Raw genomic sequence first — 17,140 nt, forward strand, 5'->3', positions numbered from 1 at the left:
CCAGGTCTCAGGCTTCCCTCCCACATGCAGTTGATGCTGCTCTGGGGGCTGTGACATGCAGGACAGGGCTCTGCTGACCAAGGTGCTCCCCTCCCCACACACAAAGTCAAGGGCAACCTGGGGGGCAGAAGCCGGTCTGCAGGGGCCAAGGAGTAGACTGGGGATGAGGAACTGAAGACCAGAGGGGACAGTTTATTGAGCAGTTTGTTGTTCAGTCACTCAGTGGCTTACGACTCTTTGTGACCCCATGCACTATAGCCTACCAGGCTCCTCTGTCCATAGGATTTCCCAGGCAAGTATACTAGAGTGGGTTGGCATTTCCTCCTCCAGGGGATCTTCCCGACCCAGGGATTGAACCTGGGTTTCCTGTGGCTCCTGCATCGGCAGGCAGATTCTTTACTGCTGAGCCACATGCATTGTGTAGTGGTCATTAAAACAGAAGAGTGGACACATGAAATAGAGATATTCTTAAATGTTGGGTTTATTTTTTTTTTAATTTTTGGCCATGCTGGGTCTTCCTTGTGGTGCTCAGGCTTCTCTAGTTGTGTCACATGGGCTTTAGTTGCCCACATGGCATGTGGGATCTTAGTTCCCTGACCAGGGCTCAAACCCCAGGCCTCTGCAGTGGAAGGCGGATTCTCAACCACTGGACCACCAGGGAAGTCTCTAGATTTGGAGTTTACATCTTAGGAACACCCAAGTGCTCACTCCCAAACTTTTCATTTTTGTTGCTATGTGCTATCACCCTGATTTTTTGCTGAGTTCTCACTCATTCTGCATCCTTTCTCAGGAGACTCAGAAGGTCTTGGAAGTTCTCATACCTGTTGCTCTGAATTCAGCTATAGTGCATGGGGCTGTCTACAAACCTGGAATCAAAAGACCTGGATGGGTTTTATTAGCCTCTCTTCCACCCCTTCCTTCACCCTTCACCTTTTGAGGACCGTCTCTGACCTTCCTGGGGTTCCACCTTTAATCTGTATGACTTTCAAATGTTCCCTCGGACATGGTCGAACCCAGTTGCATTAGCTCATAAGGAGTCGTGATATTTTGTAGGGTTTCGCCAGTCAACTGCTAACATTATCTAATAGTAAAGCTAACCACGATAGGAAGGTTTCCACAGAATTTTTTCCTTTTTTATCACACCCATTTTTACATTTTCCTCTTGGTTTTGTGCAGTATTTATGCTTGTGGACATTTTTTTTCCCCTGTCTCTCTGGGTTGTGATGGTATTTTCATCTTTCCTCCTGAATTCATCACCCTGTTTTATTTAGAGCTCTGACCATCAAAACCCCATTGATAAGGGGGAAACATGCAATGTGGATGTGTCCTTCATTTCCTTCCTGGCAGAAAAAAGAACAAGATTGTCATTTCACAGAATTCTCAGCGTGCGTCTTAGCTTAGAGAGCCAGGCGTTTTGTTTCAAGGTGGAGGATGTTCAGAGTACTTCTGATGCAGAGAGGACGGCCAGGAGGGAGCAAGGATTACCCTCATCTCATCAGTCACCTTGTGGGGGACACCTTGACTTGGCCATGTAGATTCTGTTTAGAGTAAGGAGAATTTCAGCTGAGCCTTCTGACATTGCCGAATAAACACCCAAATGAGCACTCTCAGCCTTTCCAGATGCTCTCCCTGCCTCGACAGCCTTTGTTCCCTTTTTTTTTTTAACTGTGATTTTTTATTTTTTTTTTTTAATTGGAATATAGTTGCTGTACAATGTTGTGTTAGTTTCTGCTGTACAGCAAAGTGAGTCACTATACATCTATCCCTTCTTTTTTGGATTTCCTTCCCATTTCAGTCACCACAGAGCACTGAGTAGGGGTCCCTGAGCTATGCAGTAGGTTCTCATTAGTTATCTGTTTTATACACAGTATCAATAGTGTATATGTGTCAATCCCAATTTCCCAGTTCATCCCACTCCCCTCCTCCCTTGGTAATTAACAAACTTGGTAAGTTTTTCTCTGCATCTGTGACTTGAATTCTGCTTTGCAAGTAAGTTCATCTCTACCATTTTCCTAGATTTCACTTGTAAGCAATATTAGAGAACCTGCCTGTCAATGCAGGAGATGTAAGAGATGTGGGTTTGATCTCCGGGTTGGGACAATCCCCTGGAGGAGGGCACGGCAGCCCACTCCAGCATTCTTGCCTGGAGAATCCCCGTGGACAGAGGAGCCTGGCTGGCTGCAGTCCATATGGTCACAAAGAATTGAACATGACTGAATGACTTTGCAAGCACATACAATATTTGTTTTTTTCTTTCTGATTCTCTTCACTCTGTATGACAATCTCTAGGTCCATCCATGTCTCTGCAAATAGTACAGTTCTATTCCTTTTTATGGCTGAGTAGTATTTCATTGTATGTATGTACTACATCTTCTTTATTCATTCCTCTGTTGATGGACATTTAGGTTGCTTCCATGTCCTGGCTATTGTAAATAGTGTTGCAATGAACATCAGGGTGCATATGTCCTTCAGAATTATGGTTTTCTCCAGGTATATGTCCAGGAGCGGTAATACTGGGTCATATAGCAGCTCTGTTGTTAGTTTTTTAAGGAACCTCCACACTGTTCTCCATAGTGGCTTTGTCAGGCTTAGTTCTTATGAACCAGAGAAGTCTGGCAGAGAACTTGGGTGTAGTTCTCTGAGGAACAGTGTAGCCTGTGAGGAACCAAAGTACCAGGGGAGATAGCCTGAGACAGTCTTGCCGTTTTGGTGGGTTGGAGCTGAGATTAGGGCTGGAAGCTGTGGGATTAATGCTGTGTCGAGTGGAGACAGTCCTCTGCCATCAGGCCTGTCTGAATCAGTGACCTCTTCCTAGCTGTTTGACTCTCATGTCATCCAGCTTCAATTCTGATGTCCTTCTCTCCTTGTTCAGTGACCCCAGCTCCTTCTGTTCTCCTGCAGAGGTTAACCTTGATGTGAAGTGACCCACGTCTCCTGCACTGCAGGAGGATTCTTTACCCGCTGAGCCACTGGGGAAGCCAACAGTCCTGGATGACCCCAGGCTTTGTGGGGAAGAGGGGATCGTTTCTGGAGGCATAAGTAGCCCCAAGCTGTGTCTGTAGAAGCTACCAGGCTTCTCTTCCCCATCGAGCCTTAAGTGTCTCTGCCTGTTTGTCTCCCCGGTGTTCCAGCTCTGACTCTGGGACCAGACAACGCTCTGCTGGGGAGCTGAGTTCAAGTCCTGGTAAATCAGTCCCACTCTGAGCCCCAGGGTCATCCTACACAAAGGACATTCCTGAAGATAGTGTGGGATGGACTTGGATCCCATGCTCTGGTTTCCCTTCGCAGACCTGCGGGCCCTGAGTTGGCAGAGAAGCGCGAGGCAGCATGCAGCCACAGCTCCTCCTCCTTGCCCTTGGCATCTGCAGCCATGTTCCTGGGCCAGGCGGTTGGTCCTCTGGTCCCAGCAGAGGGGTCACGGCTGATGCTGTGCTGTGTCCCCAGCGGTCACTGCTACCGGGCCCCCGCCCTGGCGCCCACGTGCAGAGGGGCTCATTGCTGTATCGATGCTGCATGTGGGGCCCACGGAACTCAGATGCTAAGTACACAGGCTGCCCCTGCAACTCCTCCAAGCAGATCCCCATCGCTCCGCACCCTGTGGAGGAGGTGGCTTTGGTCCTGGAGACACTTCCTTCTGTTTTCACAAGATGGCATTGTTCCTGTTTCTTGCCTCCGTGATCCTTCAAAATAAAACCATATATATACATATTTTACATATATTTTAATAGATTCAGTAGCTACACTCACTTGTTTATCAGAGCTTGTTGCTAGGTAATTTGCAGCTCTTCCTCATTTTGACCTTCTGTTGGTAACTCTTTCAGTCTCATTTCATGAAGTAGAGCCTTTTCTGCACTAGCCAATCGATACTGTTTTAAACAGTTGTCCTCATGTCTCCTTCAAGCACCTGTTCTCATGAGTTGGGTTGAATCAGCGTGGTGACGAAATTGCTTTAGATCCATTTTAAGAACTTCACAAAGACTCTTGTTCTCAGATGTTTTACAAAACAAGTTGGTCTGTGGGTCTTTTGGAAATGGGATCAGAAGTAGGCATGCCCTAGTCCTGCCTTGGGGTGGTCTCTGTGGTAACTAGCAGGAAGCGGGGAGGGAAGGGGCTTGGACTCTACCCTGCATATTTGGGGCATGCCTGAAGGAATGGAGAGGAAGGTCTGGGTCTGCGTTTTTGGGAATATCCACAGGATCACAGCACACAGACTGAACTGAGAGCCTGTCTGCTCCTGCCCAAAGGCTTCACTCCAATTCCAGCCCGTTCTTTGATCCCACTGATGCTCTTCCCATAGTGCACCCCCTTTACCTGCTGCCAGGCCAGGGCCAACTGCCTCTCAGCTCCTCCCGCACCCTCTCAGCCCCTGTGGCCCCCAGGACCACCTCCTCCTCTCCTCCCTTACTCTCTCCTGTGGGCTTTACTTTCCATGTGCCTCTCAGAGCATTTGATCACGCCTGCCTTCATTTCCACTCTTCAAGGTGATGTTTTACTGTCCTGAGCAAACACTTCGCTCCTTTAGGACGGGAGCGGGACATTCCTTGGTCCGTTTGGCCCGTCCTCTCTGGGCACCTGGCTCAGTGCTTTCCATACAGAGGTGCTCACCAGGCCCACCCAAGTCCACTCACTTCAGGCTTTTATTTTTTTAAATATTTATTTACTCATATTTATTTATTTGGCTGCATGGAGTTTTGGTAGTGGCACACAGGATTTTTAGCTGAGGCATGTGGGCTCTAGTTCCCCGACCAGGGATGAAACCTGGGCCCCCAACACTGGGGGCCGAGTCTTAGTGCCGAGGGATGGAACCTGGGCCCCCAACATTGGGAGTGCCGAGTTTTAGTCACTGGACCACCGGGGAAATTCCGTCACCACAGTCTCACTCCCCTCATTTTGTTTGTATGTTCATGTGAGACCTGCCCACAATCAGGCCCACTTGGCATCTGCTCCTGGCCTGGAGGGCAGGGTGTGCAAAGTCCTGTGAATACAAGCAGTGTGTGAGGCAGCCTTGCCCAGGGCTCTTCCTTTCTTGCTGTCACTGCCACCCTCAGCCTATGAGCACCAATGAAACCCTAAATCCCACCAGAGACGTGTGCTGTGTTTTTAGACAATTCTTTTACCCCACGTGACAGCTTTGTCTCCGTGTCATGGAATTGGATTGGCTGTTACTCCCTGTCAAGCCTAGAGGTGATCATTTCGAGACAGAAACACTTTCCTGTCCCTTCTGTTCGTTTTTTATCTTAAGCACGTCACTGAGTGTCACTTTCAGAATTCCTGGCAGTGCTGGGATTTTTTGGCTCTGTTGTTAGAGAGCAGGTATGCATATTCTGTTACTAGGCTATGGAAAATGTGCTGCTGGTAGAGCAGGGGCTTGTTCACAACGTGATGGGATGTGGGTCTGTGGCGTGGCTGTCTGCTTAGGGATGCCAGGAATGGCGAGGAGGCTAGACGTGTTTCTCATTGTGGGTCAAGGTAAACCATTTGTTTCAAGTCGGTGATAACTATTACATTCAATGTGTGGATATTCGTGCAAGCCTAGCATTCGTGGGTGCACTTGGAAAGCGTGTTTGGTTCACTTTGGACGCCTGAAGGGTCATGTCTTCATTCTTTATGCTTATTAAAAAGTACTAATACCTAGGTACATGCGAGCAGTGGAAGCTTTGCAGACATGTTTAGAGATGAGACTGAGGTATCTGTGGAAGTCTGTTCCCACCCCATGCCCTGAGACAGCTTGCTAAGGTGTCCAGAAGCTGCTCTAAGATGTGTTCAAAGCATGGAGGTTCCTTAAAAAAAGTAAAAATAGAACTGCCATATGACCCAGCACTCCCACTACTAGGCATGTACCCAGAGAAAACCATAATTCAAAAAGACATACACTCCCCAGTGTTCATTGCAGCATTATTTGCAATAGCCAGGACATGGAAGCAAGCTAGATGTCCATTCACAGAGGGATGGATAAAGAAGATTGGTACATATATACAGTGGGATATTACTTAGTCATAAAAAGGAACAAAATTGGGTCATTTATCCACAGAGATGTGGATGGATCTAGCCTGTATACAGAGTGATGTCAGAAAAACAAATATGTATGGATGGAATGTATATTAACACATGTATGTGGAATCTAGAAAAATGGTACAGATGAGCCTATTTGCAGGGCAGGAATAGAGATGCAAACAGAGAATGGATATGTGGGGAGGTGGGACGAACTGAGAGAGTAGGATTGACATATACGCACTACATGTGTAAACAGATAGCTAGTGGGAAGCTGCTGTATAGCACGGGGAGCTCAGCTCAGTGCTCTGTGATTACCTAGAGGGGTGGGATGGGGATGGGTTGGGAGGGAGGTCCAAGAAGGAGGGGCATATGTATACATATGGCTGATTCAGGTGGTTGTACAGCAGAAACTAACACAACATTGTAAAGCAGCTATATACCCCACCGACACACTCACATAAGGCACTGAGTGAGCCATCACCAGTTCGTCTTTTGGTGACTTGGTGTTAGGGATGTGCCGTTTTACCCCGTTAGACAGTAAGCCCTGGTCTGATCCGTCTCTCTTCCCCACCCTGATCTTGTGCTTTCGGGAAGAGAGAACCACAGTGAGATCGAGAGGCGGCGGCGGAACAAGATGACTCAGTACATCACGGAGCTCTCGGACATGGTTCCCACGTGCAGTGCACTGGCCCGGAAGCCTGACAAGCTCACCATCCTGCGCATGGCCGTCTCTCACATGAAGTCCATGCGGGGCACCGGGAACAAGTCCACGGACGGTGCCTACAAGCCTTCGTTCCTGACGGAACAGGTACCTGTTCACTCCTCGTCTGTGCTCCTTGCTCCCCTGGTAACCACATTCCTGGGAGGGCAGAGAGTGGCGAGAATGACAGCGTCACCAAGATGAGATAAACTGCGTGGGGTGAAAGGCTGAGGTGGGGACAAAAGCAGGCAATTTTATTCCTACACTTCACTAGGGAACTCTCTTCTGGGGACTGTCTTTCTGATTTTGCATCCTCTGCTTTTTTTCCCCCACCATGTACCTTAATAAGACAGGCTTCCCTGATGGCTCAGTGGTAAAGAACCTGCCTGCCAGTGCAGGAGATGCAGGTTTGATCCCTCGGTTGGGAAGATCCCCTGGAAGAGGAAATGGCTACCCACTCCAGTATTCTTACCTGAAGAATCCCATGGTCAGTGGAGCCTGGCTGGCTACAGTCCATGGGATCGCAAAAGAGTCAGACACGACTGAGTGACTGAACAACAACCACCTTAATAAGACATCACTCAAAGCAAAAAGAGATATTGTGCTTAGCACATGCTAACCCAGGAAAAAGCCAGCAAACCCAGTTCTGTGCTAGACTAGCAGTGACGGTCGTCATCATGAGGAAAGTTTTGGTAGATGTCGCAGCAATCATAGTGACAAGGACTTAACAGCCAGCACGTAGCCGGCCTCTGCCCTGAGCCCAGTTGAAGTCATGTCCTTTCTGTGCAGGATTTCATTGAATCCTTATTCTGGCTCAAGGAGGAAGCTGCTGTTATTCATCCCCGCTTTAGAGATGAAGAAGTGGAGGCTTTGAAAGTGTTTACTGCTCAGTGCAGACCAAGAGGTGACACAGGGTGGTCAGACCCCAGAACCATGTATTTTAACAGCTATCCTGGTCTTTGCAGAGTTGGGAACAGTGAACCCGAGAGGTGGTCTGTGGGAAGAATTGATCTATTGTAATTTGACCATTCCACATCCTGGAAGGCCTGTGTTCTGGGTCCTTGTTCTTCCCTGTGCTGGTCAGATACTGTCAGCTTGTATTCGCTCATCTGTAGATAAACATGAGCTTTCTGCCTTCCTGACCCTGAGGGCTTCTGCAGGATAAAGGGGACAGTGGACTTGGTGCCGGCAGGGGGACAGGGAAGTGATGTGTTGTCAGGCACACGGGCAGGAAGAAGTGTTCAGGCTCGTCAGGGGCTGCCCGGGACAGAGTCAGCGCTGGCCTGCTGGGAGGGAGCCCCACATGTGCATAGAAAGAGAGCAGAGGAAGGGGTTCCACATGGGGAGACTTGAGAAACCGGTGAGAACAGAGCCTTGAAGGAAGGGGTGAGAAGATGTGTCCAGAGACAGAATCGTGTGTTTTGCTGGAGTGAGGAATCTAAGCATTAGGTTTAGAAAAAGAGCAAGGAAAGAGGAGCTCACATGAATTCCTGTGTGGCAGACTTTTTAGCAAGGGTTTTTTGTCATCCCAGTGCCCATATGCTCTTCATCTCAAGGTTTGAAGAGCTGTGGCAGTGGGGTGACCTTCGCTGGGAGCCATGGAACACGGTAGTCCAGGGCAGAATGCCCAACCCATTTCCACCTCTGTAAAAGGGTTAAGGTTAACACAGCAATGGCTCCCACCTGGCAGGGTTGTGGAGACAGGTAAGGGAGGAGGCAGAGTAGAGTGTTTAACACGGGGCTGGAGTGGAATGAAAGATGACTAGCTGGTGGATAGTGTGAAAGTAGTGTTAATCGTTTAGTCATGTCGGACTCTCTGTGACCCCGTGGACTATAGCCTGCCAGACTCCTCTGTCCATGGAATTCTCCAGGAAAGGATACTGGAGTGGGTTGCCTTGCTCTCCTCCAGGGGATCTTCTCCACCCAGAGATTGAACCCAGGGTCTCCTGCATTGGCAGGCGGGTTCTTTACCATCTGAACCACCAGGGAAGCCTAGCTGGCAGGTAAGCAGACAGAAATGCATTATGCACGTCCTAACCGCTGGGGTTAGTAAAAGGCTTTTCCTCTACATTTCTTTAATCCTTATAAAAACCCTGTTGGGGTCCCTATTTGACATTAATTTCTTTAAGTGACTGGGGATTAGAAACATGGGGGGACTTTCCTGGTGGTCCAGTGGCTAAAGGCTCTGTGCTCCCAATGCAGGGGGCCCAGATTTGATCCCCGGTCAGGGAGCTAGATCCTGCATGCCCTAACTAAGAGTCTGCATGCTACAAGTGAAGATCCCACATGCCACAACTCAGACCTGATGCAGCCAAATTAATAAATATATTTTTTAAATGCTTTTTAAAAAAGAAAGAAAATGGAGAAAAGAGAGAAGGCAGTTATGCAAGTCACATGCATCCTCTCCCCCCATTCATCTCTCCGTTCCTTGGTAGGCTGTTGATAATGACAACAGCCACATATGTTAAGTACCTACTGTTCGCCAAGCCCTTACTAAGTCCTTCACATTCAAGATCTCATTTAACCTCACAAAATCTTTCCCCCTACCCCAAGAAAAAAGCATGAAAAAAAAAAACAGCCAGAAGCCAAAGATACTACATCCAGAGCCCAGACTTGCACAGTGAAGTGGAAGAGCTGGAGTTGGTGGTCTCCTTTGACTCCACCGTCTGCGCTTTGAGACCTTCCTGTTGGCTTAACAAAGAGAGGGGCAAGACTGCTTCTGGATTCAGGGCACAGGACCTTGGTCATGAGTGGGGTGCTCCCAGAAGATGAAAACCAGAGGGGAGGGTGTAGAAAGAGGGGCCCGTGAGGAGGGTGAGCTCTGGCCTATAAGCCCTTCCCACAGTCCCTAAAAAGGGCTGAAACTGTGAAAACATAAATGGAGTCAACTTGTCCACTTCCTCTCCTTTGGAGACAGAATTCTCTACTTTCCCAGACAACCTGTTTTATGTGTTACCGTCCTTCCTGTTGGGAAGACCATCTCAACACTGAAAATAAAACTGCTGACCCAGTCTTCTGAACTAAGTCATCATCAAGAGGGATGGCACAGCGGAAGTGCGAAACAAGACAAAGGGGGAAAATAAACGTTTCTTTAAAAAATGATTGTATAGCCCGCTTCCGCACCCAATTCCCAGGCAAAGGATGTTAGAGTTCTGACTCAGCCGAGGGCTCGGAGACCTCCCTGGGTTCTGCTCACCAGCTGACTCACGTTTCCTAGTCTTTGAGCTTTTGGGCGCCCTCAGGTCGGACGCCAAGGGCGGGGCCGGATGCTCCAGGCTCCACACAGGTGGCCCTTACTCTGTTACAGCAGGGCTTCCAGTTTTTGTTGTTGTTGTTTAGTCACCCAGTTGTTTCCAACTCTTTGTGACCCTGTGGACTCCTCTGTGTCTGCCAGGCTCCTCTGTCCTTGGGGATTGTCCAGGCAGGAATACTAGAGCTGGTTGCCATTTCCTACTCCAGGGGATCTTCCCAACCCAGGGATCGAACCCGAGTCTCCTGCTTTGGCAGATGGATTCTTTACCACTTGAGCCACCAGGAAAGCCCACCTGCAATTACACGGAAGCAAGGAATTTGGGGCTTCCCAGGTGGCTCAGTGGTGAAGAATCCGCCTGCCAATGCAGGAGATGTTAGAGCTGTGGGTTCAGTCTGTGGACAGTCCATGGACAGAGGAGGCTGGCGGGCTACAATCCATGGGGTCACAAAAGAGCCAGACACAATTTAGCGACTAAACAACAAAACAGCAAAGAATTCCCAGCAAGAATTGTTTGCCAACCGCTGACCAGAAGAATCCCTTTTTTCTTTGGGGCCTGAGCAGTGTGTGAGGCGGATGGAGAGCTGGCTGTGGACTCTGGCACACGTGGAAGAGTTGGTCCCCAAGTCCTGCAGGGACGGCGCCCCTTGCATTCAGCAGGAAAGGGCCCCTGAGCCTGACATGAGACTGACAGGGGAGACAGCTGCCCCTGGGCTGCCTGCAGGCACTGCAAAGAAAAGGCATCTCATTTGAACAAAGTTGATCTTGCCCACTCTGCATCCCTCTCGGGATGTTGAGGGCTTCCTGCCGCCCATTCATCCATCCTTCCTGCCGGCACCAACAGTCATGAGCCTGTGAGTCAGTGTGACTCCAGGGCTGGCACAGTTAAACTCTCTTCTCACCGCCAAGGGACACGGACAATGTTGGTATCCCTGCCACCTCCTGGGATTACCCTGGGACTCTGTTGAGATGTCAGCTGTCACAGAGTTCTGGGAGTTTGACAGACGATGTAAAGTGAGGCCCTCATATCCACTGCCAGCATTCAGCTCAGAAAGGAAGAGAAGAGGAGTGGGAGCACTAGCAGCATGGCAGGCGGTGGCTGGGGAGACGCCTGCTGCCTTTCCTTCTCTCTTCCCACTTTCTCGTGGTCCTCCCCTCCCTTCCCGGACCATCGTGTGCTCCAGTGACATGACTGCAGTTTGAAAATGTAGGAGAGGCCGTTCACACCTCTGTGACCCAATACTTTCTGATTCCACTGGGCTGGGAATTTCCTCTTTCCTTAAGCGAGAGCAAGTTGAGGGACTTCCTTGGTGGTCCAGTGATGAAGACTTTGCCTTCTAATGCAGGGGGTGCGAGTTTGATCCCTGGGCAGGGAGCTAAGATGCCACATGCCTCATGGCCAAATAAAAGCATATTTTAACAAATTCAGTGAAGACTTTAAAAATGATCCACATTTAAAAAAAATCATAAAAAAGAGGACTAAAGACAGTTAACTGTGTTTGGAGCAGCTGTATCTTAGGGCTTAGTATGAGCTTTCTGAACTTCTTTTAAAAAAATAACTTATTCATTTATTTTTGGCTACACTGGGTCTTCATTGCTGAGTGGACTTTCTCTAGTTGTGAACAGCAGGGAGTACTCTTCCTTGTGGTGTGGGGGCTTCTCATTGCAGTGGCTTCTCTTGTTAATGGAGCACAGACTCTAGGTGCATGGGCTTCAGAGTTATGGTGCACAAACTTAGTTGCTCCTTGGCACATGAAAACCTTCCTGGGCCAGGGATTGAACCCGTGTCCCCTGCATTGGCAGGCAGATTCTTATCCTCCGTACCACCAGGGAAGTCTGCTTTGTGCACTTTTAAAGCTCATTTTCCGGGAAAAAAAAAAGAGTTCCTAAAAGCATTTGTGTATCATAATGAGCTTCTGAATGAAAATTGAAGGTTGCTAATAAGACTGTTTACCTGACCTGGGTTTGTCCATGTCAGGTCCTCATCGTGATCTTCTCTTCCCAGGAACTGAAGCATCTCATCCTTGAAGCGGCTGACGGGTTTCTGTTTGTAGTGGCAGCTGAGACGGGCAGAGTGATTTACGTGTCCGACTCTGTCACCCCTGTGCTGAATCAACCCCAGTCAGAGTGGTTCGGGAGCACCCTCTATGAGCAGGTACATCCTGACGACGTGGAGAAGCTGAGAGAGCAGCTGTGCACCTCAGAAAACTCAATGACAGGTCAGTGTCGCTCAAGTTTTCTCCTAGAGAAAATCTTCTTTCCTTAAACATACCAAGGAATAACACTGGAACAAATATATTACATATGTAAAATATTTTACATATTACATATGTAAAATAGATAGCCTGTGGGAGTTTGATGATGACGAAGGGTGCCCAAAGCCAGTGCTCTGTGACAACCTGGAGGAATGGGGTGGGGAGGGAGGTGGGGGGGCACAGAATAGTAGGGGACACATGTATGTCTACAGTCAATTCACCCTGATGTATGGCAGAAGCTATCACAATACTGTAAAGTAGTTATCGTCCAGTTAAAATAAGTAAATTTTAAAAGTACTGGGAAGTTTGAGGTCAGAAAAAGTTGCCTACAGGTGAAGAAAATGTTTGACTGCTTTCATAAAGGGTTTGACTTGTTTAATAGTTTCATTTATCCTGTAACATGTTAAAAACTCATTTCTTTTTTTTAAATTTTATTTTATTTTTAAACTTTACATAATTGTATTAGTTTTGCCAAATATCAAAATGAATCCACCACAGGTATACATGTGTTAACGCATGATTTTTTCCTATATTTTACCTCCAATTATGGGATGTTGCCACTAGGAGGCATTGTTTACACATTAGCCACAACCCACAAGTGTGTGATTATTTATGAACCTAATCATAGGTGTTGATTTTCCAGGCCTTACTTATGGGAAGTGAAATTTCTTATTGAGACATTTAAAATACAGTTAGCTCTGCTATACCACAAAATAACATGTTATAAAAATCACTGCAAGAAACAAAATCATGAAATAAAAACCAGAGGGCTTGGGAGGGGAAAGTGGGCTAGATTTTTAGATAAGAACAAAACTAGGAACCTAATAAAAATGGGAGCATTGCTTGACACATTAAGTGGCTAAGAAATTTATGGCACTTGACCTTGAAACCTGACTTGAAGCTGACTTGTTTAAGTGAGCCTCAGAACTTGGGTGTTGGTGTGAAAGTGGTCCAAGGATCATTGTGTGAAATCAGGCAGAAATCAAGAGCTGTAACACAGCATGTGGATAGTTGTGGCTCATAACACACGTGGTAAATCAGGGCAGCTGCTGTGTGCCAGAGTGTGTACATTTTGTGAATTCCGGTGTGGCTCTATTCAGCTGGGTGCAGTTTCTGTGTTCATGTAGTCCTTCTTACAGATAAAATCAAGCATAAGCAAACACAGAATTCACATTCTGATCAAATTGTCACCCAATGTATCAGTGAATTGCATTTTTAATTATTTTGTTTATTTATTGGGCTGTGTTGTGTCTTGGTTGCAGCATGTAGGTTCTTTGTCGTGTCATGCGGAATCTTCCGTTGCAGTGCACAGACTCTCTAGTTGTGGCTTGAAGGCTCAACAGTTGCAGCACATGAGCTTAGTTGCTCTTTGGCCTGTGGGGTTTCAATTCCCCGACTAGGGAATGAACCTGTGTCCCCCTGCATTGCAAGGCGGACTCTTCACTGCTGGACCACCTGGGAAGTCCCAAGATTTGCTTTTTCAAAAAAGCATTATAGGAGAGCTGAGTATACCATGATAGGGCTTCCCTGGTGGCTCAGACAGTAAAGAATCTGCCTGCAATGCAGGAGACCCAGGTTTGATCCCTGGGTCTAGAAGATTCTCTGGAGAAGAGAATGGCCACCCACTCCAGTATTCTTGCCTGGAGAATTCCATGGACAGCGGAGCCTGGGGGGCTCTAGTCCATGAGGTTGCAAAGAGTCGGACGTGGTTGAGCAACACTTTCTACCATGATCCCTATGTTCCGCTTTATGACAGATCTGTTTGTGCAGCGTGTTCCTCCTACCAACACCGAGAGCCACTGGAGTCTCATTTTCTTCTGAGTCTGCCTAAAGTACCTCTTCAATGCTCGGCACACAGTAGGTGTTCAGCAGAAGCCTGGTGAGCAGTGAGGCAGTGCTTTTATATTGTAGTTTCATGCATTGGAGAAGGAAATGGCAACCCACTCCAGTGTTCTCGCCTGGAGAATCCCAGGGACGGGGGAGCCTGTTGGGCTGCCGTCTATGGGGTTGCACAGAGTCAGACAAGACTGACGCGACTTAGCAGCAGCAACAGCAGCAGTCTGCTAGGGTTGACATAACAAAATACCACACACTGGGTGGCTTAAACCACTGTCATTTATTTTCTCACAGTTTTGGAGGCTGGAAGTCCAAGATCAAGGTGTTGACAGGTTTGGTTTCTGGTAAGAGCTCTCTCTTGGGCTGCAGACAGCCACCTTTTCGCTCTGTGTTAGGGTTAGTTTCTCAGTTAAGTCTGACTCTCTGCAGCCCTATGGCCTAGAGCCCACCAGGCTCCTCTGTCTATGAGATTCTCCAGTGAGAATACTGGAGTGGGTTGCCATTCCCTTCTCCAAGGGATCTTCCCAACCCAAGGATCAAACCTGGGTCTCTTGCATTGCAGGTGGGTTTTTTACCGTCAGAGCCACCGGGGAAGCCCCTCTCTCCAAAGGGCCCAAATCTCTGGATAGGAGTCCCATGTCCAGTCTTCTCACCACTCAAGATGAGCTGGGTCTATACCATACTACCAAACTATACCCCAATAAAATTAATTTTTAAAATGTTTTTAAAAAATGACAGGAGTACTGCTGTTTCTGAACAATAATAGTAATTTTCTCAGTGTTGGTTATCAATGACACACACAAAGGAGGAAGGTAATGAAGGATTAAGGTATGTGGACAGTGTCTACGATGTGCAGGGATGAGCTCTCCGTATGTGTAAAACAACGGTGCTGAAACAAACTCAGAGAAAGACATGGTCTGCCATTGCACAGCTGGGGCTGAACGAGAGAACTCCCTACAGACATCGTAGGGGACACGCCTTGGGAAGTTAACGATCTTGGAAGGGATGTGAAAGGGAGAATACATCAGCCAGGAAGTGTTGGTTTGACAGCTGAAATCACCTTCCCTGAAAAGAGCGGTCTTTTTTTCCCCCGACTCCAGTATGTGAACACAGGATGTGGCTTTATGAAAGCAGTCAGGAGACCCAGCTGTGGTAGTCAGTGGGTGGGGGAAGTGATGGTCAAAGGCAGGTCAGTTTCCGGATCAAGGGTTTAACAAACTGGCTTGCCAGAGTTGGGTGGACACTTCTGTCTGTGGGAAGTTTTAATGTGTGTGGCAGTGTTGAAAAGGGCAGCGTGAACCACATTTGGAAAGAAAGGTCCCTGGAGTGGACGTTGGATGGTGGCCTTGGCAGCCAGAGCTGGTGTAGTGGAGTGAGTTCTCCAAGATGCCAGAGAAGAGCCAGTGAACCCTGAGTGGCTGGGCTCCATGAGGTTGGGTGGAGAAGGGTGGTGAAGAGGACCGGGTCTCTTCTGGAACCAGAGAGCGTGCAGTGCGAATCTCCCAGGACACACAACGTGAAAGCATATTGACCCAGCGCAGGGAGCCTGGGATAGGGCCTCAGGGTTTTGCTGGACCAAGGACTGGGCGGGAGCTGGGCTTTGCAGCCAGCCAAAGTACAGATGTAATGAAAACTAGTAATAAAAAACCACAGGGACAATATGGTGCCTTCAGTGATTGGACTAGGGTTTCTCAACCCTCCTGTCCTTAGGCATGGTGGGTTTCAGGCCCGGAGAGAGATGACATGGCCCATTGGATGGGGCATCGGATGGGAGGTGGGGTGTGGAGCCAGGCAAGAACTGCTGGGGTGGGGCTGATTTAACCAGGGCAGCCTGGCACACTTGACCCAACGAAGTTCCCCTTCTCTGAGCCTCCCAGTCAGTAGAGGGTCCCTGTTCCATGCATAGGTTTTGCAGGGCGTCCTGGACTGAGCATGTGGGGCCTTGCGTGTGCGTGGTGACCGGGGGACAAGCCACCTAATGACAGTGGGGCCTGCAGATGCCCATGCTGACTTGAGGATCCCAGAAAAACAGTGCTTGCACAGAACTGTTGTCACTGGGGGTGGTGGTGGTGAGGGAGTTCTTCTTTGTGGAATTAAAATTTTTCCCCTGGCTGGAGGAGTGGTGACAAAGAGTGTGTCAGAAGATTCACAAAGTCTCCTTGGAATGGAAACCAGGTATCATGGAATTGTTCAGTTGCTAAGTGGTGTCGGACTCTTTGCGACCCCATGGACTGCAGCATGCCAGCCTTCCCTGTCCTCAAGTATCTTCCGGAGTTTGCTCAGATTCATGTCCATTGAATTGCTGATGCCATCCAACCATCTCATGGAGTGGTGTGGACCAGTGCAATGATGTGACTTGTCTGTGAATAAAAGCGAGGTTTATCAATGTGAGGAGGGGCTGGGGAAAACCCTCACCTAGCAGCAGCAACACTGCTCATAGAGAAAGTGCTGGGAGGGCCTTGGGAGCCCCTTGCTGGTTTGCAGTCTGCGATCTTGGCTGGTTCCGTTCTTCTCTGCCTCTTGTGCTCCTTATCTCAGCCTAGGACATTGCTAGGGCCCTTGTAGCTCTATTCTACCCTCTTGCCCAAGGCCCCGGTATAGAGTCTAATCCACTGATTGGAGAAATGGTAGGAGGTTGGAGAAGAGGAACTAAAAGCTGCCACCAGGTTCCTGCCTCAGGGCCACACCCACAGGCCCCTCTGGACCCCATTCCCATGAACGCTTCCTTGTGGGTTGTCACAGCCTGCTGGGGCAGGGTGGCAACATTGGCCCTGGAAACCGAAGAGCTATGCAGAACACAGGACATCAAAAGTAAGTGGGGAAATGTTTTCAGATCTCTAAGAAAAAGTTAATTGAATCTTAGCTTTCCATGAAAATTAAAATTATACTTTAAGTATTATTTTTAAATAATTGTTTTTAAAATGCTACACAGAGACATGCATCATGAAATAAGGGTGGAGTTTTCTGTCTCTGAACAATTATATAAGTGGCTTTTGAGTAGAAGGAAAAGAGATCAAGAAATGACTGAAACTGTGTGCATGCCAAGTGTCTCAGTCGTGTCTGACTCTTTGTGACCCTATGGACTGCAGCCTGCCGGGTTCCTCT

General features: G+C 48.3%; 1 protein-coding gene across 4 annotated transcripts in view; it reads left to right on the forward strand.

Moving 5' to 3' along the window:
* ARNT2 (aryl hydrocarbon receptor nuclear translocator 2) overlaps nucleotides 1–17,140 on the forward strand; it is a 196,068-nt gene that overhangs the window by 52,657 nt on the left and 126,271 nt on the right. For all 4 annotated transcript variants that reach the window (XM_070358423.1, XM_070358426.1, XM_070358424.1 and 1 more), the window contains exons 4-5: nucleotides 6,589–6,802; nucleotides 11,950–12,163. In XM_070358423.1, coding sequence (XP_070214524.1) covers nucleotides 6,589–6,802; nucleotides 11,950–12,163 — 428 coding nt within the window. The remainder of the gene's footprint in view (nucleotides 1–6,588; nucleotides 6,803–11,949; nucleotides 12,164–17,140) is intronic.

Source organism: Bos mutus, chromosome 21, assembly GCF_027580195.1.
Source record: "Bos mutus isolate GX-2022 chromosome 21, NWIPB_WYAK_1.1, whole genome shotgun sequence".
NCBI classification, from domain to species: Eukaryota; Metazoa; Chordata; class Mammalia; order Artiodactyla; family Bovidae; genus Bos; species Bos mutus.